The sequence below is a fragment of the Callospermophilus lateralis genome, chromosome X (genome assembly GCF_048772815.1).
Source record: "Callospermophilus lateralis isolate mCalLat2 chromosome X, mCalLat2.hap1, whole genome shotgun sequence".
NCBI classification, from domain to species: Eukaryota; Metazoa; Chordata; class Mammalia; order Rodentia; family Sciuridae; genus Callospermophilus; species Callospermophilus lateralis.
In genome coordinates, this window is record NC_135325.1 from 38110243 (window position 1) to 38134199 (window position 23957).

Sequence of the window (23957 nt, forward strand, 5' to 3'; positions counted from 1 at the left end):
TGCAGAAGTCTCAGTTCAGCCTCCAAACCCCCTCTTGTGTGCTCGGGGCCCATCTCTGGCCCACCTGCTCCCAATGCCTGAGCAAAGAGGCTGGGCTGCTTTCCAAGCACCCAGCCAATCCTGGAAAAGCCCAGCTCATAGAAGACCAAGAGCCTCTTGAGTCACAGACAGGGCACCCAGAGAAGTCAGAGGGGCTGGCCCAAGGCAGCAGGAGGACTGGGGACAGAGCCCAGATGTGAAATCCTCAGCTGAGGCTCCCTTGACTGCATAGTCTAGGAGGCAGAGGCTGAGGAAAGGGATGCTCCAGGGCTGCTAAAGGAAGCTCATGATAAGGGTTGGGGCCAGTAGCAGTACAAGGCCCAAATGAGGCCATTCCAAGTTCGGCTAGGGGGTAGGGGGGTTCATTAGTAGTTTTCAGCTTCAATCTGAGAGAGAGCAAAACAAATGTTTTTAAAAGTAGCTTTAGCCTAAGTTTATACCTCAATAGCAAAAAATGTTTATCTCCTTTCTCTCCCAGTGCCTCACCAAAATGAAAGTGAAACAATAAAACAAGGTATGAACTCATTTCAGGGAAGAGAATCACAGAGAGTGGTATCAGTAAGATGAGAGATTTCAACAAATTTCTGGGAGCAAAAAAATAAACAAAAGATTACCTGCAGTTGAAGGAGAGCCAAGGACACCATGTAGGAGGTTACAGTTGAAGAGGGAGCCAGTCAGGCCAACAGAGGCCAAGAGAAACTCCAGACTTGGCAATGGTAGGTAGCAGGGAGGGTAGAAATGATCATGAGGCTCAAGACAGGGGATAAACTGAAGGTGAGTATATAAATCCTCCCTTCCCTGCTACCCCAATCACCAGACCCAAGACCTAGGCCACTCAATATTTGCCCCTAGGCAAAATATCAGAGGTCTCCTTGCTGAAGAAATTAAATTATGGGATGAATTAAGGTGGCCTCCAAATAGAATGCTTATCATTCTGGTACTTGGGGAGCACCCATGATGACAACCAACTCCCTGTTGGCCCACCAAAATAAAACCAGCCTGTAGAGAAGTGAGCCTGGGTATAGATGGGTCAATGAGACTTTCTACTAACTCATTTATAACCTATAAAATAGAAAATAGGAGAGAAAAGATAAACAGCCTAGAGAACCAATCCAGGATGTTCAACATCAAATAACAGACATTCCAGAAAGAGAAAACAGAAAAAATGAAGGGGAATAATTATCAAAGATATAATGTAAGAAGAGACAAGGCCTTCAAATTGAAAGGGCTCCCTGAGTACCAAGTATGTGGAAAAAAAGACCTCATCTGAGTGCCGGATAAATCAGTGTTTGGTCTATAAAAACTGACCATGTCCTTTGTAAAATACTCATATCATTTATGATATGAGCACTTTTCTGCATGCATATTATATTTTAGAATGAATTGTTACAAATTCCTCTCCTAAAAATCTCTAAGTAAAATGATATTCCCAAAAGATGTGCTATGATTATCCCATGATTTCAATAAACTCCACAAACAGGAAGAAAGTAAGTAAATTAAATAAATAAAAAGGCAGAAAGAAAAGGAAAGAAAGTCCTGGTTCAAATAAAGTAAAAGGTGATGCAATTTTCATCAATTGTTAGAATGTAAGAAAGGAAATGTCACTTCATTTTGATGTTCCTAGTAGTACAGATATTATGACAGCAGAACTATGGGAAATGAGGTACAATTATAGTACACTATTTGGCCCTACACTGAATAATAGTGACAAAATCATAACTACATAAACATATTGTATTGTTGGTCAATCCTTATAATTAGTCTCTCTAGATAAAGCAATGAAGACCTGATTATTTTTATAGCAAAGAATGATAATGTACTCAATTTAGTGAGGCCCTGTCTTAAAATAAAACAAAGGGCTAGGGATGTAGCTCAGCGGTAGAGCACTTGCTTAGCATATGCTAGGCCCTGAGTTCAATCCCCAGTACAAAAAATAAATAAATAAAATAAAGGGAGGAATGGTGAAGGAAAGGATGGAACAATAATATCTATGTCTTGCAAAGCAACTGATCAAGAAATATTACGTAAACCCAGAAAATTGTAGGAATAGGAAATCACAGTTTAAAATACTATCTAATAAAGTTACAAAGGTAACCAAGAGAGGATACCAAATAGTAACATAACAATAGAAATTTGAGATGGGGGAGAGAAAGAGCAAGTGTTGCAAACAAGCTAAATTATCATTTGTCACAGAAGCAAGAGGTCAGGAGATAATGTTCAAAGCTGATAAATGAAGAAATAACTGTTGAAGCATGTTATTTAGAGATATGAAGTTATCACCAGAAAAACAAAATGATAAAAGTAGTTACATCTTGGGGCTAGGAAGTGGGAGGCGGGTAGACTTTAGGAGTTTTGTTTTGTTTTGTTTTGTTTTGTAGTGCTGGGAATCAAACCCAGGCAAGTGATCCTCCTGCCACATTCCCATCCCCAAGAAGGTTTTATTTTTAACTGTACAAGTCCTTACTATTTGCCTTTTTAAAATTGTGTATGTATGATGCTCTCACCTATATGTGGAAGCTAAAAAGTTGATCTTACTAGGCACCACACCACCTGAGTCGCCTCCCAGTGACTCAAGAGGCTGAGTGAGGCAGGAGGATCCCACATTCAAAGTCAGCCTTAGCAACTCAGCAAGACTTTTAGCAACTTAGTAAGACATTGTCTCAAATAAAAAAAATAAAAAGGATTGGGGATGTGGTTCAGTGGTACAGCATCCCTGGGTTCAACACCCAGTACACCCCCAACAATAATAATAAAAGAAAGAAAAAACAAAATTAAAAAAATTGATCTCATAGAAGTAAAGGACAGAATAATGGTTGCAGACACTGGGGAGGGCACCAGAGGAAAGGGGAATAGAGAGAGAATGATTAATGGGTATAAAGATGCAGGTGGATATGAGGCCTAAGTTCTAATGTTCTATAGGCAGAAGGATAACTATGGTTGACAGCAATCAATGGAACATTTCAGATTAGTAGAAAAGAGTTTGAATGTTCCCCACACAAACAAATCATAAATGTTTGAAGTGATGGATGTACTAATTAACCTCATCTGATCATTAAATATTGTATACATGTATACTGTGCCCATATATACATACAATTACCATATGTCAATTAAAAATAAAAATGCATTTAAAAAATTATGCATATGTGTTGCTTTATTTTTTAGTACCAGGGATTGAACCCAGGGTTGCTTAACCACTGAGCCACATCCCCAGCCCTTTTTGTTTTTTGAGACAGGGTCTCACTGAGTTAAGTTACTTAGGGCCTTACTAAATTGGCCTCAAACTTGTGATTCTCCTACCTCAGCCTCTCAAAACACTAAGATTATAGGCATCTGCCACCGTGTGTGTGTGTGTGTGTGTGTGTGTGTATGTGTGTGTGTGTGTGAGACAGAGAGAGAGAGACAGACAGACAGACAGACAGAAATGAGGTCTTATTTTGTTATCTATGCTGCTCTTGAATGTGTGGGCTCAAGTGATCATCCTGCTTCAACCTTCCAAGTAACTGAGACTAGTGCAGTGATTTTATTTAATTTCTAAAAACAAGTCCTTTCGGGGGGTGGCTGGGATTGTGGCTCAGTGGTAGAGTGCTCACCTAGCACATGTGAGGCCCTGGATTCAATCCTCAGCACCACATAAAAATAAATAAAATAAAGGTATTGTGTCCAATTACAACTAAAAAATAATTTTAAAAAAGTAACTATGTGGTACTTAAAAAAAAACAAATCCTTTCTCTTTCTTAGACCTCTGTATCCTACACTATACATAAAAAATATAAAGGGGATGATTCTGGATGAGCAGAGGTCCTGTTCTCCAAGCTTTGCTTCTTTTTAAAGCAGAAGCAAGAGAGGTAGGTAAGGGATGACCCAGTGATAACAACTTCTTTAGCTCCTACAACCATCCATGGAGGTACCTCCTCAGCTGACACAGCCTGCACCATCCTCTGGTCCTCTTTAAATCTCACCATCCCCAATCCAACCTCTCCAGCCTTCCATTCATTCAACTATTTACACCTATTAGTTATTTATACCTGCTTGAGTCACAAAGGATTTGAAGTTGCTCACTCCAAGAACACACATAAGGACAGAATGTAGAAACTGAACTACAAAATAAGATCTCAAAAACAGAGATCAACAAAGATGCTAGAGCTGTACTTCAAATTAACTGGTAGCAGAGGCAAAAAGCAAGATTCAATGAAATGTGACAGCCTCATATTAGGAAGGAGGAAATAAACCAGGTTTCAGAGGAAGGAAACTTTGCCTCACACTGGATTCTTCAAGTCATTGTCCATGAGAGATTTCATGTAAGAGAAGGAAAACAGATATTTTTTAAACACGTGTAAGTAGCAGGGAATGCCATTCAAATTGTTTTGGTTCATCTTAAGAGACGGGCATTGTTATCCCATTTTATAGATGAGAAAACAAAAACTCAGAAAAGGTAAAATGATTTTGCTGAGGGCATGCAGCAGATTGGAGTAGAATCTAGATTAAATCCAAGTCTGTGTAAAAAGCTCATTATTTGTGCATCATACCACAGGGCCCCAAAACAAAGACAGCTAGGCCAGAGATTCCCTGCCCAAGGCTATAGGGACACACTAATAATCCATGCAGTCTCCCTTCCTTTATGAAAACAGAAAGAGGGGGACAAGCTTGGGTCTGGGTCTAGAAATTGCCCCAGAGTTGTCTCAGTTACATCTAAATGAGCTACCTAAGGGAGAAATCAGCAGAAAGAAGGCCGGGTCTGGGCTGGGTGGGGCAAGAGAACCCTGGGTTCATGCCCTAGCTCTGAATCCAGCAGCTGTGATTTCTAAAGATACAGAACAGATAAAAGGGTCTGTGTGCCATCTAAGCTAGAGCCCCTTTATGCAATGCCTTCTCTTCATTACCTCCTCTCCAACAAGTCACCCAACCTTATTGGAGTTCTGGTTTTGTCACATGTACAACACAAAAATAATGATCCCCAACACCTTCATAAGATTTCAAGGCAGGAAATAGCACATTTAAGGAAAGATGCTTTGAATACTGGCATTAGTACTAGAGCAACTCTTCCATTCAGAGCTCTCAAACCTTGTACGGCCTTACACAAGTGCTTTCTCTCCCCGGGCCTCAGTCTTCTCACCTGTAAAACGAATGCCTTGAGCTGTAGGATTTTTCAGGACCCTTCCACCTTGAAGTTTCTTGACTTCAACGCTGGTATCATTATAACCTTGATGCTCCTCTGAGCACCTGCAGTGGCCTGTGCTTCCCTCCATCACAGCACTTGTCAGTATGTTGCCATCATCCGTCTTCCCCCATGGTGATCTGTACTGCCACTGCCAAGCGTCTTATTGTCTCTCATGGCTCATCTAGACTGTTGCACCAGCCTCCTCACTGCATGTCCTCCAATTTTTCTTCTAATCTGCCCTCCAGGGGCAATCTCTTCAAAACATGACTATCCATGTGCCCCCTCCCTGTCATGTACAATGGATATACCTCCTTCCAGCTTAAATCCCCATGCTGGTTTCCGGTTTCCAACAGCATAAACCTCCTGATGCTGTTCTTCAAGGATCCTCGTGATCCAGGCTGGCCAACTCTCCAAGCTCCTCTCCGACCCCACCTGCCTCCCAGGTGGTTCTTGAATTTGTACTAAACAGACAAAAGTGCTTCTTCCCCCAACACATACCCTGTAATTTACCTTACCTCTCTCCCCTTTTTCTTTCTTTCTTTTTTTTTTTCAGGCACTGGGGATTGAACCCAGGGGTACTCTACCACTGAGCTACATCCAAGCCCTTTTTATTTCATTTTGAGACAGGGTCTCATTATGTTGCCCAGACTGGCCTTAAACTTGCAATCCTCCTGCCTCAGCCTCCCAAGCCACTGTTATTACAGACATATGCCACCTACAGTGCCCAGCACTCACCCTCCCTTTTGACCCCAGCACACTGTATCTTTTCACCTAGCCAATTCGTAGTTATCCTCTGATCCTTAGCTCCAAGAAGCCTTCCCCTCACAATCTGGGTAGATGTCCCTCCTATGGGCACCTTTGGCCCCCTGAGTTCCCCAAGCATAGCACATTGCACCCCACATTGCAATTGTGTTTCCACAACCATCTTCTCCACCCAACAATGAGTGCTCTGAGGTCAGGAACCGTATAATACAAATCACAGAACTCTCTGCCTGCGAGGGTACAAGACACAGCATGATACTCACTGCACTGACCTCTTTCTCAGAAATGTGGTGAGCTCCCACTTGGCCTGTCCTTTCTGCCCTCCCTTAGCGCAGAGCTTTGTGAAGTTACTATTAATAATAATGCTTAATGCTGAGGAAACACATACTATGTGCTGAGCACTTCAACTATGTCATCTTATTTAATTCTGACAATAATGATGAAACCGGGCACAGTAGCATACACCTGTAATCTTAGGGAATTGGGAGGCTAAGGCAGGAGGATCACAAGTTTGATGTCAGCCTCTATAACTTAGTATATATGCTGTCTCAAAATAAGAATTAAAATAAAAGGGCTGGCGATGTAGTTCAGTGATAAAGGACCCCTGGGTTCAATCCCCAGTACTAGGGGAAAAAAATAACCATGATGAGATGGATTGTTTGTGAAGTGGCTAGCATATCAGACATGCAGTTGTGTAAGATGCCTCCCTGTTTTATAAGGAAATTTTGGGTAAGTAAAAGTTAGGTACTTTTCATCACAGACATAATGACAATAATTCTAAAGTGAGAAAAACATTGCTTTGATCCAGATAAGTGTGGTACACTGTATCCTAGGATCCATTAAGAAATCATAAGGCCTACACAAGTAGTCATATTACCCCTTTCAAAAGGTATAAAAATCCCATAGCTCCACTGGGCGTGGCGGTGCACACCTGTAATTCCAGTGACTTGGGAGGCTGAGGCAGAAAGATCACAAGTTTGAGGATAGGCTAGACAATTTATCTCAAAATAAAATAAAAGGACTGGGGATGTAGCTCAGTGATAGAACACCCTTGGGTTCAATCCCCAGTACCAAAAAAGAAAAGAAAAAAAAAACCATAGCTCCAATATAATTACTGTCAATTAATAATAAACTGTTCAGTTTTTTAAAAACCATATAGCTCCAAGGAAATGCACATGGTATTAGTGAAATGGTACCTCTTATGTGATAGGAGTGATAAATTTACAGCTCAGATGTTATACAAACAATTGTGATGGGCTGTGTAGCTCTGGCTTGTCATCTTTGTTTTGAAAAGGATGTGATGGGAAGTCTTCTTGTTGTTGTTTTATTTGCTATGCTCCGCCTCTAGGGGGCAGGGCAGCTCCATCTAATATTTTTCCATCCTCAGCCTTCAGCTTTCCAGACTGATCAGGACCCTGACAAGCATGAGAAGCAGCCAGGAAAGTTTCTGATACATTTTTATGGTGGGGGGTGGGAATATTACATATCAAAAAATACACTAGAATCCTTGTTTCCTACTGGAAAAAAGTGAGGTTCCAAAAGTGATGTGATGCCTAGAGTCACAAGAAGTCCTCCCTCCAGGGCACCACACTTTATCTGAACACTAAGATTCCAAGGAGCTTAAGCTATTAAGCACTTGGGAATGAGTTGCCCCATGTAAATGCTTTCAACTTGGATGCTTGGAGACAGACTAAATACCATGGGGAAGTTAGGGTTGCTAGCAAATCATCTTGCCCTAAAGAGTTCCCCCAAGGGAGGAAATAAGTCATTTATTCATCACTCTTCCCCATGTCCAATGTTTATTATCCTTCCAGGGAGTACAGCAGGAAATGAGCCAGAGGGTTCAGGTCTTCTTCCCACCCCAAGACACTGTGGCTAGCCCAGGACCTGAGCTTGGTAGATTCAATGAAGCCAGGCACGGTAGCACATGCCTGTAATCTCAGAAACTCAGGAGGCTGAAGCAGGAGGATCTCAAGTTCAAAGCCAGGCTCAACCACTTAGCGAGGCCCTGAGCAACTAAGCAAGATCCTGTTTCTAAATAAAAAAATAAAAAGGGCTGGGGATGTGGCTCAGTGGTTAAGCACCCCTGGGTTTAATATCCCCAGTACCAAAAAATAAATAAAAATTTTAAAAAGATTCAACAGATATGGGGGTGGGGGGCACACTGGTAATTCAATGATAGAGCACTTGCCTAGCTTGCGTAAGGTCCTGGGTTCAATCCCTAGCACTGCAAGACAAATAAATATGATGTATAAATTAACAACTTCTCATTGGGCTGGGTGACTGCACACAGGTCCTAGGTGAGCCTCTATCCTCTATTCAGAAAAGAAGATTTTACATCAAAAGTCAAGACCATGGCAAGACACAGCCATAGTATGGTAGAGAGAGATAACAATGAGCATATTGGCCTGTATGTCTCTAAAGGCTCATCCAACTCTGCTTCTCTGTCACTCTATGAATTGGGAGACTGGTGGGTATGAGAAGCAGAGAGAACAAAGGCCAGATGACTTCAGAGTGCATGAGGAAAAAACAGCAAAAAGCCAGTATAATTCTGAAGTTGTCATTTCTCTCAAAGGGAGTTCCAGAAGAGAGAAAAAAATGAGGTACCCCTGGCATTAGTTCACCAGGACTTAATGAGTCATTCATTTGTCTAGTCAGCTTTGATTGAGCAGCTACTGTGTTCTGTGCTATGCTGTGTATTTCCAAGCTTTTTCATTCCTTCACTCATGCTCCCAGTACCTATACATACAACATATATGACACACAATACACACTCAATATATGTCAGTTAAATATGAATCCTTTGGGGCGCTCTCAGTCTATTGGAGGAGACACAAGATGTAAACAACCATTAAGGTATAAAAAGGGGCAGACTGTTCCTTAAAACTGTTGGGGATAAACTGAACATCCTTAGGGACTATCAAATAAACATGGGAGAGGTGACAGCTAAGTTCAGTTCAGGAACCAGACAGAGCAGTCTGGGAGAAGGGAATAGCATAAGCCAAGATCCAAAGGCTATCAAAAGGCCTGGGTGGGCTAATGACAGGGCACACCAGCCAGGGCGGCTGGAGCATATTCTGTCAGAAAGAGACTACAAAAAGATGAGAAATGGAAGTTGGGGTCAGATCCCTAAGAAGACCATGGACTACAGGTGAAGGAATTTGCAGGCCAGAGAGTGGAATTATTGAAGCCAGAGCAAGATCTATTAAGAGATTAATACAGGGGCTGTGGTTGTGGCTCAGTGGTAGAGCACTTGCCTAGCATGTGTGAGGCCCTGGGTTCAATTCTCAGCACCACATATAAATAAATAAAATAAAGGCCCATTGACAATGAAAGAGAGAGAGAGAGAGAGAGACAGACAGACAGACAGACAGACAGACACACACACACACTATGGCAAAGATGAGGAGGTGATTATGAGTGGGAACTTGCCTTGCTTCAAGCAGTAGTCCTGGGAACTCTGTAGGGGAAAAGCCAGAGCCTCATTTGGAGTGGCTCTGATGTCCTTAAACCCAACCTGCAGGAGGGGAAAGGTGTTCTACAGAAATGGGAACCAGACAGTTCCAGGCCCTATCCAGCTGTGCAACCTCCGGCAGGTCACTGCCCCCATCTGATCCTCATTTCCTCATCTGAAAAATGAGGCTGATAGCATCCACCTGGCAGGGATTCTATGTGAAAATAAGACAAGAAGTAGTACTGCATTATGGGTAAGAACTCCATGAACCCTGGATCCCCACCACCTGGGCTCCTTCAGGCTCCCATTTAGCTCCTTCACAGTTCTGTCACTTATTTATTAACTGATCTTGGGTATGCCAGCCAACCTTTCTGAGCCTCAGTTTTCTCATCTGTAAAATGGAGTTAATAGCAATTTCTACATGAAAGGCTTGACATGAAGACAAAATAAATTACTACATGGAAAGTGTTTAAAACAAACAGGACCTGGCACACAGTAAGTACAGTAGAAAATGTTAGCTATTATTATATAAAACCACATAGTATAGTACCTGTTATACGGAAGGCTGAGCCTCATTCAGTACCTGTGTGGCCTCTTCACCATGCTCCAGGCATTTACTATGCTCCCAGCAAACCCAGAGGCCATGGTAGGCAGGATAACAGAGGAAGAAAAGGTAGAAAGCAGGTGACAAGCCTGAGTCTGGTGTCTTCCTCACAATCCCCCCCGTCAGATACCAGGTACCACCCACCCTTCTTCAGAGCCCCTTTCCCCACTGCCTAGGTCCTTGGCTTGGCCTTCCCTGATTCCTCCATCTTTGAGAAATTCCATTCCTCACCACCTTTGCTACTCATTTGGTCCTGAGCCCCATCTCTATGGCATGAACTGGGCCTGCAGACTTGTCTCCCTGGCCAATGAGAGAGGGGCTCTTCAAGCGCCATGATCATGGTGGTTTTTGCTCAGCCTGGTGGCCCCTCCTGCTCTGTGCATACAGCCAAGAAATATTTGTGGATGACAACTCCATTCTTGCCCTAGATCTAGACAGAAAAGCAAGACTCCTCTAATTCTCATTAAACTCAACATTATCATTTCCTCCCACACGAGCATGATGCTCATAACACAGTGTGTGAGGGGGATATAAATGGTTTTCCCTGTTAGGGGGTGGGAGAAACCCCCCTGAGAAAAGAACCCAAGACCCCAAAGGAGACAGGCTTCTCCAGAGCCTCTCCTTGGGCTGAGTCTCTCCCTTGCTTCCTCTCAGTAGCCTCAGTCCGTGCAGGGAGCACACCAGCACCCCACTGCCTGCGGAGGACAGCCTGGCAGCCAAACAGTAGACCACGCATTGCCCTGGCTGTCAAGAACACCAGGTTGGTCCCTCAGGCTGCTGTCCCCAAATGTGAGCCAGCTTGTGAGGTGGGTGGGGACAGAGGATGGAGAGTTACCACCATACCAGCTACAGCCTACCACCACCTACAGCAGAGCCAGAGCTGGGCCCATGCAAAAAGCGTGGGAAACACAGCTCTCTTCAGCGTGGGGTACTCCACAGTGACCCCCTCAGAAGGGGCCCTGAGCATTCCTGTAAATCATTCCAGGTGCCAGAACTGCAGGGGGCCAGGCCAGATCAACAAGGAAAGCTGAGCTCTTCTCTGATAGTGGCAGGATGGTGGAGTGGGGGTGACAATTCCAGGTAAAAAGATCTGAGCATTAGTTAAGACCAACAACTACTAGACAAATCAACGAAACCCTCACAAACAGAGGACCAGAGACCAGAAGGATGTAGGGACTCATCTAGCTCTATACTGCACTAGGAAAGCCACACCCAGAGCACAGCAGAAGGGATACTGGCATCCTGGAACCTGTCCAGAAGTGACAGTGTGGGAGGATGTGGGAGTCCTGGATGGCTGATATGGATGGTGACGGGAATGACAGCTGATGTCCAATGCAGGGAAAGGTAAGTCCACAGGATCGGGAGTCTGTCTTATTAGTAGCATGACCTCTGTGGGCTTTGCTTCTCGAAGCCCTCAGTTTCTTCTGCTATAACATGTGGATTGCGGTGACAAATGCCCAGGGTCATTGGGAGGGCTAAAGAAAATCCCTAGGCAGAGTGGCCCCCAACAAGCTCCAGCTCAGCCCAAAGCCCCGTTCTCCCCTCTTCATCCAGCAGAGGGAGCCCGGGGACCAGGAGCACCCAGCTCTGCCTGTCCTCCCCCAATGCTGCAGCCTCTGCTGCTGAACTCCCACCCTGCCTGCCTGCGCTTCCAGCAGCAGCCTTCTCACCCACTCCTTACAAACCCAGAAAGGCCTAGCAGGAGAGTCACTTAACAGCAGCAGCAGTGACACCAATGGCTACTACACTGCCAGGTCCTCCTAATGCCTTGCTGGGAGGAGAGTACAAGAGGGAAACAATATTCCTTCCTCCCTGTCAACTCCCCCACTCATCCCAGACTCATCTCCTCCAACTCAAACCTTGCAGATACCTAAGGCTCTTCTGGCCTCTCCCAGTTCAGTATCTACCTGTTCAGGACCCAAGGCCAAGACACTCCTAGGGGTTGGAGAACACTCATGAACAAATAATGTGCCTTGAAGACAGACACACTTGGGTTCTAGTACCAGCTCCATTAGCAACTAGTAGCATAACCTTGAACAAGGTTCCTTCACATTGCAGCCTCAGTTTTGCCATCTCTAAAATGGAATTGCTAATAATCACTGCACAAAGCTTGTTGTGAAGACTAAAAGAGGTAATCAAGGATGTGTGAATAGTTAATAAGTGGTTAGGAGAGAAATTCAAAGTACAATCTAAACCCCTTTATTAATCCAGTAGGAAATGTGAAACAAGGATATGCAATGAGCGACCTGGAAGGTGCACACAAAGATGGAACAAGAGGCAAGCCCTCAAGGATGGCACAAGAGCAAATGGGCTTCCAGCCAACCAAGAGATTCAGACCTGTGTCTGCAGGATAGAGAATGTGAGGGCAATGAAATACTGGAATTGGGGAAGACCCAGATCATTTCACTGGGCTTTATACCCCATTTGGGTCTTATACTTTCTTCAGCTCTCCTGGATCCCCACCAGGCCTCTGCTGGACATGTACAGCCAGCTGCCACCCCCACGCCTTGAGGCAATCTACTGCATCACCAGTGGCCAGGTTGTAAAGTTCTTCCTGATTTTATCTCAAATGTCCCCACTGTTCCTGCTTCTGCTCCCTGGAACCATACATAATGAAGCTGCTCCCTCTGTCACAAGCCTGCCCCCTCTAGAAAAGTCTTCTGCAGTCAGATTCCAGGACCACAATGCCCCCACCCAACCATGGCCCTCTCCTAAACAGGCCCTAATCTCCCTGCATCTCTCTTCCAGTGTGGTGCCCCATGGTGTACATGGTCAGTCCCCTCAACTGGGCTCCCAGTAGCTCTGCCTGGGCAGGCAAGCCTATTCCCCTGGCCCCCAGACTACCCTGGAGCAGTCTACACCAAGACTCAGCTGAGGGTGCGCTGCAGTGGAGCCCAGCCGAGCCCTCACGCTGCAGCTGCTGCTCCTGGGGCCCAGCCATCTCAACCCAGCACCCCAGCCTGCTGCCTCACCACGGGGGAGTTGCAGAGAGCTGTCTCCCAGCAGATTTCCTGAGGCAGAAGGCTTCCCCACCCCCAGCCCAGCCTCCAAGAGACACTCCACTGGTTGTGGCACATGGTAGGACCAGCTGAGCAGTGAGAGGAGGGGGAAGCCTGTCCATTCGCTAGAGGACTTCAGGCTTGCTCTGTAGTGTGGCTGGATTAGTCAGAGAACCATGGAATCTAAGCTGGAGGGGTCCCTAAAAAGCATCCACAGCAGACCTCACCATTAAAAAAGACATAGGGGAATTGATGAACTGAGAGAAGAAGGGACTCAGTCAAGGTCACAAAGTCAATCTATAGCAGAGCTGGAAGGGTAACCCAGGTCTCCTAACTCCCAATTCAGTATTCTTTCCAATACAGCAGAAAAGCAATAAGGGAGCCTTTAGGGCATCCCCCTGAGCCTGCACACCCTTGACTCTCAGCCTGATATGTTTATCCCAATCAGCACACGATGAGATCTACATGGAAAAAGTGGACCCAGCCCATGTCCCACCAACCCAGAAGATATTGCCAAGGTGTCCCAAATAGACACACAGACCCCAGCACAGGAACTGGAGCCGATCCAACAGAGGGGAAATCTGTAGGCTTCCCTTCCTGGTAGGGCTCTTTAAATGGGTGTTGTTTTTCTTGAAGGGTGGAGAGGGGGTGGACTTTGAGGAACTAGCCAAGGGCCTGGCCTCCATCTTTGCTCCCCCATCTTTGCTCCCCCCCTGGCCAGGATGTGCTGCAGTTCCCCTCAGAGGGATGTCTCAGCTTCCAGCAGCCATTCTGGTCCCCACCTGCCTCTCTGGGAAAGGATGGAGTGGAGGCCAGAGACCAACAGGGGAGACAAGATCAGGCGAAAAAAGGAAAAAAAAAAAAAAAAAAAAAAAAAAAGAAAGAAAGAAAGAAAGAAAGAAAAAAGAAAAGAAGGGGGTTCCTTTCCCTTGGGGCTCTGAGTTGACACCATCACTGACAATAAAAACCCCAAGCAGCACAGCCAAAATAAATAAATAAATGAAAACCCATCCTCTGGCAAGGATGCAGCTACGGGTTGAAGAAGCGGAGGGGGGGGGCGGTGATGACTGCTCTAGTCCCTCACTGGCAGCGGTACTGGGAGAAGAGAGATGCCTGCACTCATCTGGCCAACCCAATGTGCCCTGGCCAGGGAAAGGGTGTTGGCTGGACGAGGAGAACCTGGCTTCACCCGGTTGGGACAGGAGAAGAGGACATGGAATCAGACACGAGCTTCTTACTTTATCAGTCGGACAAGTTGGAGAGGGAGCTAACAGGGGAAGAGCGGGAAGTGGGGGTACAAACACATTCCTTACTTTCTCTGGAGGGTTGTAGCCGGGCTGGTGCTGGTACTGGTGCTGTGGCCTCCGCCAGCGCCAGGGCTGGAGCTCCTTGATGCGCCACGGCTCAGCTGGCCCCGCTCCCGCGGTGGCCGCGGCCCCACGCCCACCGCGGCGGAATAGCCAGCTTCCTTTTCGCGGCCCGGGTGCGCTGGCCCGGCCTCCCGCCCGCCACGCTCGCGACCCAGGGCTGGGTTCTCGTGGTGCAGGTGGCACTGGGCCACGTCGCGCTCACGGGCTGTGTAACCGGTAGTGTCCTGGAGCGGATAGGAGGCGTCCCGCTCCTTGTCCCGATACACAGCCTCCCGGTTCTGGTAGGCGCCGTCCCGGTTCGGGTAGCCCACGTCCCGAGCCGCCTGGTGGAACTGACTCTCCCGCAGCTCGCGGTGGTGGAACTGGGTCTCGCGCAGGTTCTGGTACTGGCTCTCTCGGCCGGGGCTGTCCCGCGCGCTGTGGGGGTCCCGGTGCAGCTCCCCGCGGTGCAGCTGGCTCTCCTCCCTCAGGTCGCGGTTCTCCTGGGTGAGCTGGTCCAGCTGGCCCTCCAGCTCTTCGATGCGCCGCCGCTGGGTCTCCAGCAGCTGCTGCTGGCTTTCTATGATGTTGTTCAGCTCCAGCAGGTACTCCACCGCCCGATTGGGGCTCTCGGATCCCGGGCCGCCGGGGGGCCCCGACCCCGCCTCCATCCTGGCGGCCCAGGGGCAGGGGAAGGGGCAGGAGAGCCCAGTCCCCGCTCGCTCACGGCGCCACCCTCCCCCGGGCCCAGCCGGGGGAGGGGGCCGGCGGGACGCGAGGGCGCGCACCGGGCTTGAGGGCCCGGGGGCCCGGGGGGGCCCGGGAGACAGCGCTGGGGCCGGCGGCACGGGGAGCAGGAGCTGAGGCTGCCGCTGCCGCCGCCGCCGCCGCCGCCACCGCCACGGCTCCGGAGGACGCGGCCCACGGCGCTCCGCCCGCTGCGGAGTCACTGCGCAGCGCGGCCGCGCGGGACCGCCCCGGCCGCCGGCCCGCCCCCCGCCCCTGCCCCCACCCTGCTCGCCCGGCCCGCCCCCGCGCGCCCCACCTGCAGCCGCCACCCGCACCCGCAGCTGGACCAGCCCCTAGGCACCGGCGCCCGGCCGGGGCCAGCCCCATCACATCCTTCAGGAGATCTCTTCATTCCACCCACCAGTCCCAGGGTCCTCACTTCACAAATGCAGCCTAAAGAATCTCTCCTTATAACCAGGTTCCAACATCTCTCTGGGGTTCGCCAGGCCCAGGGTCTTCATCCAAGCCATTCTGAAAAAACCCATCCCAGGCAGTCCCCAAGTCCAGACAACAGACGGGATTCTCTCCCGAACCGTAGGTCTGCCAGCCCGAAGCAATGTCAGATACCCCATCCTAGACAACATCTGGACCTCCTGTCTCCGGAGACCTCTGTCCAGCCCCCACCATGGATAGTCTCTGGGTCTCCAGTCCTAGTCTGGACCCTCCTCCTATCCCAGTCAGCCCCATGTCCCTCCAGCCCAGTCAGTGTGAAGCTCCCTCAGTCCCAGGAAACACCTGGAACTCCATACACACACACACATCCCAGGCATCCCCCAACTCCAGCCAGCCCCTAAACTTTTCATCTAAGCCAGTGCCCAGATTCCCTATCCTAGCCAACCAGATCTTAGCCAGTCCCTGGGGCTTCAACCAAGGCAGTCCCAGGGTTTTCCATTCCAACAAGCCCTGGGACTCCCCGTCAAAGTTAAACTTGGGATCAAAGCTCCATTCATTCAACCCTCTTTTCCCGCTCTCCTTTGGAAATGCTCTCCTCATTCATTCCATCATCTCCATCCAATGAAACTGTACCCATCCCATTCTCCCATCCTTCGAGAATTAACTCAAATGCCACTTTACTGAAGCCAACTCTTATTTCCCCAGTAAGAAGTCCCCCCGCCATTTGACTTCCCACTACACTTCCTCTGCCCCTCTCTTGTGGCATTTTTGGGACAAATGGAATTTGGCTTTATATCTTCTTCCAGACTGAGCTCCTTAAAGCCTTAAACATGTCTTGATTTATCTTTGTGAGGACATTGAGATAAGAGGGGAAAACATGAGTTTTATAGTTATACAAAACTGGATTTAAATTCCATCTTTTCCTCTCTGAATTCCCATTTCCCTATCAAAACACTTAGTTCACAGAGGTGGTCTTAGAAAAAAAAAACATTCAAAAACAACTTGCACAGAAAAGAATGAGAGAAATTATTTGCAAATCATATATCTGATAAGGGACTTGTATGTAAACTATGTAAAGAACTCTTACAACAAAAGCCAACCCAATTTTTAAAAATGGGCAAAAGAATTTGAACAGACATTTCTCCAAAGAAGATATACAAATGGGCGATAAGTACATGAAAAGATGCTCAGCATTATTATTCATCAGGCAAATGCAAATCAAAAGCACAATGAGCTTTCTATGATATCCGTAAGGCAGTGCTCTTGGTTCCTGTTGTAACTTAAAGGGAAACTTTCCAATATCCAAAGCTCTTCATGTCCTACACATGAGGAAGAGGATGTCTTTGAACTTCTTGCATCAGTAACTCACTTAGTTCCAAATGGAACAATATATCTACAAAAGGAAAAATGACCACATCTACATCATAAATCAAAAAAGGAGCTGGGAGAAGCTTCTGCCATTGTTACTACTGAAAACTTAATTGATGTCAGTGTTTTCTTCTCCAGAAACACTGGCCAATGGGCTGCATTGAAGCTTGCTACTTCCATTGGCACCACTCCTATTAGTGGGCACTTGGCTTCTGGAACTTTTACTCAACAGATTCAGGCAGCCTTCTGGGAGCCACATCTGCTGGTGCTCACTGATCCCAGGGCTGACTACTAGCCTCTCACAGAGTCCTATGATAACCTGCTTATCATGGCTCCATGTAACACAGATTCTCCTCTGTGCTACATGAACTTTGCCACCCAGCACTGCAAGGGGGCTCACTCAGTGGGTCCAATGTGGTGGATATTGGCCTGGGAAGTTCTGTGCATGTGTGGCACCAGCTCCTGTGAACACTCATAGGAGGTCATGCCTGATCTCTACTTCTACAGAGATCATGAGGAAATTGAAAAAGAAAAGCAGGCTGCTGCTGAAAAGGCAAAGACCAAGGCAGGAAGTTCAGGGTCAATGAACTTCTCCAGCTGCTGAGTTTCCTGCTATTCAACCCAAGGTGCAGACTGGTCTGAAGGCATGCAAGTCCCTCTATGCCTATTCAGTAGTTCTCTCCAATAGCTTGGTGTGCTCAGCCTGCCACTGAAGGAAGACTGGGCTGCAGCTCCCACTGCTCATACACCTGACTGGATAGGAACAACCACTGAGTGGTCTAATGGTGTCCTTCTGCAGGCTCTTGAACAGAAAATGGACACAAGGTTAATGGAAAATAAACATAAATTCCTTAAACACATACAATGAGATTCCATTTCATATGGATTGTGATAGCTAAAACTGAAAGGATAGACAATGGGAAGTGTTAGCAAGCATGTAAAGAAATAGGAATCCTCATTTGTTGCAGGCAGGAATGTAAAAATGGTACAGTCACTTTGCAAAGCAGTTTGGCAGTTCCTCAAAATGTTAAACATAGAGTTACACATATGACCCAGCAATTCCACTCCTAGGCATCTCTCCAAGAGAAATGAAAATATACATCGACACAAAAACTTGTACATGAGTGTTCATAGCAGCTTTATGAATAATAATAAAAGTGATAGTCAAAAGGTGGAAACAACCAATTCAACTGATGAATGGATACGCAAAATGTGGTATGGCCACACAATGGAATATTATCCAGTCATTAAAAAGGAATGAAGGGATGTGGCTCAAGCGGTAGCACGCTCGCCTGGCATGCGTGCGGCCCGGGTTCGATCCTCAGCACCACATACAAAGATGTTGTGTCCGCCGAAAACTAAAAAATAAATATTAAAAAAATTCTCTCTCTCTCTCTCTCTCTCTCTCTCTCTCTCTCTCTCTCTCCACTCTCTCTTTAAAAAAAAAAAAAGGAATGAAGGGGCTGGGGTTGTAGCTCAGTGGTAGAGCGCTTGCCTTGAATGTGTGAGGCACTTGGTTAGATCCTCAGCACCACATAAAAATAAGTAAATGAAATAAAGATATTGTGTCCATCTACAACTAAAAAAATTTTAAAAAGGAATGAAGTACCAATACATGCTAAAATATGATAAATCTTGACAACATGTTAAGGAGAGAAGCTAGTCACAAAAGGCCACATATTGTATGATTCCTTTTATATGAAATTCCAGAATAAATAAATTATAGGTATAGAGAATAGAGTAATGGTTGTCAGGGGCTAGGGCATGAGTGGGGCTGGGGCTGATGCTAATTGGTATGGGGCTTTTTTGGAGGGGGGTGAAAATGTTCTAAGATTAGACTGTGGTAGTGGTTGCACAACCATGCTAATACACTATAAACCACTGACTCATATCCTCTAAAGGGTGGATTTTGTGGCACATGAAGTATATCTCAATAAAGCTGTTTTTTTTAACACTTTGCAGAGAGCTAGCACATAACAACTACTATGATAATAATAGCTAGCACTTCTATGGTGGTTACCATGTGCCAGGCCCTATGCTAAATATTTTACATATATGAAATCACTTAATCACTTAGTTTGAGGGTGCTGCCTACTGTCACATGGAGGTATAGTCAGGATATTTGTCTGCTTCCTTCTCACTTCTTTGTATCTTCTCCTGGTAACTTGTACAAAATAGGTACTCTGTAAATGTTAAAGTAGTATAGACAGTCAATATTTCTATTCATCCAGCAAACATTTGCAAAGCATTATTCCTGTTCTTGCATTCTTGACCTCATCCCCGCTTCTGATCATTCAGATTCCCTCTGGGAATGGAGGCAGATGGGTACTAAACTTCATTCACAAAATATTTATTGAGTGTCCACTATCTGTTAGGCATTTCTCTAAATAATGAGGGTATAGCAACAAACCAAACAATCCCTTGCCTTATAGGGCTGACATTCTAAAGGGGAGAGAGACAAGGAACAGTATCCCTCCAAAATCTGTATCCACTAAAAAAAAAAAAAAAAAAAAAAAAAAAAAAAAAAAAAACCACCTCAGAGTATGACCTTATTTGGAAATAAGGGTCTTTGCAGATATAATCAAGTTGAGGTCATACTGGATTAGTGTGGGTCCTAATCCAATGACTGTTATCCTCAAAGAGGAGGGAATGTTGGACATGGAAACACATGTGTGAGAGAATGCCATGTGAAGATGGAGGCAGAAAGTGGAGTAATAAGACAAGCAACACCAAGAATTGCAGCAGCCACCAGAAGATGGATGAGGCAAAGACGGATTCTTCCCTCGAGGCTGCAGAGGAAGCATGGCCCAGGTGACATCTTGATTTTAGACTCCTATTCCTTAGAACTATGAGAGAATCATATCTATCTTCCCTCCTTCCTTCCATCCTTCCTTCCTTCCTTCCTTCTTTCTTTGGTACCAAGGATTGAACCCAGGGGCACTTAAACACTGAGCCACATCCTCAGTTCTTTTAAAAAAATTTTGAGACAGGATCTTGCTTTAATTGCTTAGGGCTTCATTAACTTGCTGAGGCTGGCCTTGAACTTGTGATCTTCCTTCTCAGCCCCCTGAGCTTTTGGGGGTTATGTGCCACCATGACCTGCAAGATAATTGATTTTTGTTGGCAGCACCCAGTTTGTGATACTTTGTTATGACAGCCCTAGCGGACTAATACAGATGGTGATAGTGCTCAAAAGAAAGACAAGGTAGCCAGGCATGGGGCATGGTTCACCTGTAATCCCAGTGGCTCAAGAGGCTGAGGCAGGAGGATTGTGAGTTCAAAGCCAGCCTCAGCAAAAGCAAGGTGCTAAGCAACTCAGTAAGACCCTGTCTCTAAGTAAAATACAAAATAAGGCTGGGGATGTGGTTCAGTGGGCAAGTGCCCCTGAGTTCAATCCCAAGAAAGAAATAGAGAGAGAAAGAAGGAAAGAAAAGAAAGAAAGAGAGAAGGAGGAAGAGAGGAAGAAAGAAAGAAAGAGGAGACAGAGAGGGAGGGAAATAGATAGATAGATAGAGAAAGAGAAAGACAAGTGAACGATAAAGGAGAGCCTGGGTGAATCAAGTACATAGCCTAGCCCCTCAGGGAGCTCCCAGTCTCGCAGCAGAGAGCCACAAGCATATATCATATATGATTGTGTTCTGGGTTCCTATTGTAACTTGAAGGGAAATCTTTTCTCATAGGCAATGAAAAGTCACAGAAGATTTTTAAGCAAAGGAGTGACATAGCAGGTGGGGAGGTGCCCACAGGTATATTGTGTGCACTGAATATTTCACACCACAGAATGACTTTAGTATTGGTTCATTGTGGTTGCTCAGCAGAAACTATAGCACTACCTTCCTTTCCTGTCTGCTGCCTCCCATAGTCATTTCCCAGAGCCTTAGTCTCCAGTGTGATTGCTCAAATTCCCCTTACCCTGGGACCAGTTCTGCCAAGGAATGTGAAGCTAGAGTAGGAAAGAACCCTAAAATCCACATCTCACCACTGCCAGTATCCAGTCAACAAGAATTCGTCAGGATACAGAGAGCCATGAAACATTTTCCTCAGATCCAACGGTGGCATCTGTTCAAATTGGGTTTGCCTACTGGATTCTCACAGTTCTATCTATGAGCAGACCTTCTCCTATACTTGTTAGCTGCCAAGCACGAGATGGGAAAATTGAAATTAAAAACAAAACTCAGGTGGTGAATCTCAGTAGAGCATGTGCTTAGCAATGTGTGAGGCCCTGGGTTTGCTTCTAAGCACCCTCAGAAAAAAAATTCCCACCAGTCTTTCCCCTAGAGGGTTTAGAAATAATATCAGAGCCGAAGGGATCTCAGAGATAAACTCGTTTTCCAGTTGAGAACACTGAGAGCCAGAGAAAAGTGATCAGCACTTAATTGCTGTGGTCAGTACCACCAGGATACAGGTCTTTTCATGGGCTATTTCCAGGGTCTGGTGTTCCAAAGAGCCTTAAGATTGTAGACTTTAGAGGGCAGAAAGGTAGAAAAGTGACTATCTTTGAGGAACATAGAAGGAAAAAAGAAGACACACTCCTCTCGGGGATTCCGACAGAGACAGCGGTGCTTAAAACTGAGACAGCATTTGGCTAATTAATTAATTATCCTTCCAGGCCCCTTCCCCCTAGTGGGGGATGGTATGAGATGTAACCAAAGTACCTGTCAGCCTCCAATAGCTGCACAGAAAGCAATCCTAATAGGTTAATCTGGAGTTTTGTTTTAGGAGAAATTTTCTCTCTGAAGATGATTTGTAAGCTTGATCCTGTCAGAACACGAAACCACATAACCCAACGTGTTTCCAATTTTGTCCTAGCTGCCATAAAACTTTGAGCCAAATTCAGAGTCCAATTATAATCCAGTTCATTTTAGGTACCTGGCAACATCTATTCGTACTTCCTTTACATGGTCTCTGTTCTGTTTTCTTCCACATTTTATCCCTAATTGTCTTTCTTTCATGTTATAAACTGACGAGTCGCCTAATATCCTCTTTAAAGTAGGCGAGATATAAATCCTACATAAACTAAACTATATTTACAGATGCTAAAGGGATTTGAAACAATGAAGAACATTTGAAGGAACAGATGATATTTGGCCTAGAGGAGGACAGGCTTATGAGGACATGATTACTGTCTTCAAATATCCAATAAGCTGTCAGGGAGGCAATGTAGTGGAATTATTCTGCTTAGCTCCAAAGGGCACAGCCAGAAGCAATGGGTGAAAATTACAGGGCGACAGATCCCAGGGAAGAAAACTATCATAGGCGAAGCTTAGTGAACAGAGCATATCACTGGAGGTCTCCAAATAGTGGCTGTGTGGCTTCATTTGGAGGATCTGTTGCATAGGGAATGGAAAAACTGGATGGAGGGGTTAATTTTTAAAGACTCTTCTCAGTACCGATATATTGAAAACACAGTCCTGGATGTAGAAAAGAAAACTGGATGGGAGCGGGGAAGTGTGGAGGGGGAACAGGAAAGAAAAAGATTTATCAAATGCTGGAACATTCCAGCCAAAAGCAGTGAGCCTTGACTACTCCAGAGACACTCATAAATGGAAAAATGGTTGGTCCATAAACAGAACCAAGCCTGCACTGCTCCAGCCCTATCCCATGTGACTCCTATAAGGGCATGAGAAATCGAAAAGTCTGTTCTATTTCTCCCCACCACAATCTTACTGGCTGTTATTCAAAGAAGAACAGGTCAAGACCATCAGAGCTGAAAGGGACCTTAAAGAGTATGTAATCCAAACCCCCTCGTTTTAGAGCCTGAAAAAAAAAAAAAAAAAAAGAGACCAGTCTACCTGTTGGCTACTTTACCTCACCATGAGCTGCTTAAAGGCAGAGACAATTTTATTTATTTTTCAATCCCCTAAATGGGCTTGACCCTGCGTCCTGGCACCTAGTGGGGTACATAGTAAGAAGAAACTGAATTGAATCAAATTGCCCAGAAGGGTTGGTACTTGAAGCTAGGCCTTTTTTTTTTTTTTTTTTTTAAGAGAGAGTGAGAGAGGGAGAGAGAGAGAGAGAATTTTCATATTTATTTTTTAGTTTTCGGCAGACACAACATCTTTGTTTGTATGTGGTGCTGAGGATCAAACCCGGGCCGCACGCATGCCAGGCGAGCGCGCTACCGCTTGAGCCACATCCCCAGCCCCTGAAGCTAGGCCTTTTGACACCCAGTCTATGATGCTTTCCATAACAGAAAGTCCATCAGTTCTAATCCAGAAACATTTTTTTTCACAACTCTGTGTCACAGGCCTGGAGCCACAGCAAGAGATGAACAAGAAAGAGTCAGGCTGCCGCCTGCCCTCAAGGAGCAAACACTCATCCCCCACCACACCCCAACTAGGCTCAGACTCTGCACACCTGCTGTTCTTTTGTTGTGGAAAGCTCTCCCTGCTGCCTTGGCCTGTTTATCCTTCAGATCTCAGTTCAAATGTCAGTTCATCAGCTGAAACTTCTCTCACTCCCAGACTACACAGATCCCTCTGACACATGCTCAGTAAGTCCTCTCCTTCCCAGAACTTAGCAAGTTTGTAATTACATATTGATTCGTGCAGTTCTTTGTTTGTTTACCTCCTGCCTCCCTCATTGGACTGTTAGTTCTCCAAGGGCAGATATTCTGTCTGTTGTGTTCCCCACTGTACACAAGTCTGTCAAAAAGCCTGATATGTGGTAGGTAAGCAATAAGCAATCTGTGTTTGTTGAATGCCTGAATCAACAACTTAATGGGGTATATAGATAGATAAATCATAACTACAATTCAGTGGGATAAGAGGTAGAAGGTAATACAGAAATCAATTCTTTCGGAAGGAGGAAGCCAGCTCTTGGATCAATGGAGCTGCTCTTGTGGAATGTGTATGTTGCCAGTCAGCCAAGGCATAGGGAGAACTACACAACCAGGTGAAAGTGTCCCTGTGTTCAGACAAACCAAAGCTACTTGTCAGCATCTCTCTATTTCCCCAGTTCCTGAGAAGCAGGCTGTTCTGCCACAGTGGGACAGACCCAGCACCTGTGTGCTAGTCGGGGTTCAGGCACAATTGGCAGT

At 45.9% G+C, this 23957-nt stretch overlaps 1 protein-coding gene and 1 pseudogene across 4 annotated transcripts in view; one reads left to right on the forward strand and one right to left on the reverse strand.

Moving 5' to 3' along the window:
* The window catches only part of Iqsec2 (IQ motif and Sec7 domain ArfGEF 2), an 82945-nt gene extending 67740 nt beyond the window's left edge, over positions 1–15205 (reverse strand). For all 4 annotated transcript variants that reach the window (XM_077106278.1, XM_077106274.1, XM_077106273.1 and 1 more), the window contains exon 1: positions 14333–15205. In XM_077106278.1, coding sequence (XP_076962393.1) covers positions 14333–15039 — 707 coding nt within the window. In that variant the 5' untranslated portion in view covers positions 15040–15205. The remainder of the gene's footprint in view (positions 1–14332) is intronic.
* A 1585-nt stretch (positions 15206–16790) lies between these two features.
* LOC143638512 (small ribosomal subunit protein uS2 pseudogene) lies at positions 16791–23364 on the forward strand (annotated as a pseudogene).
* The last annotated feature ends 593 nt before the right edge of the window (positions 23365–23957 follow it).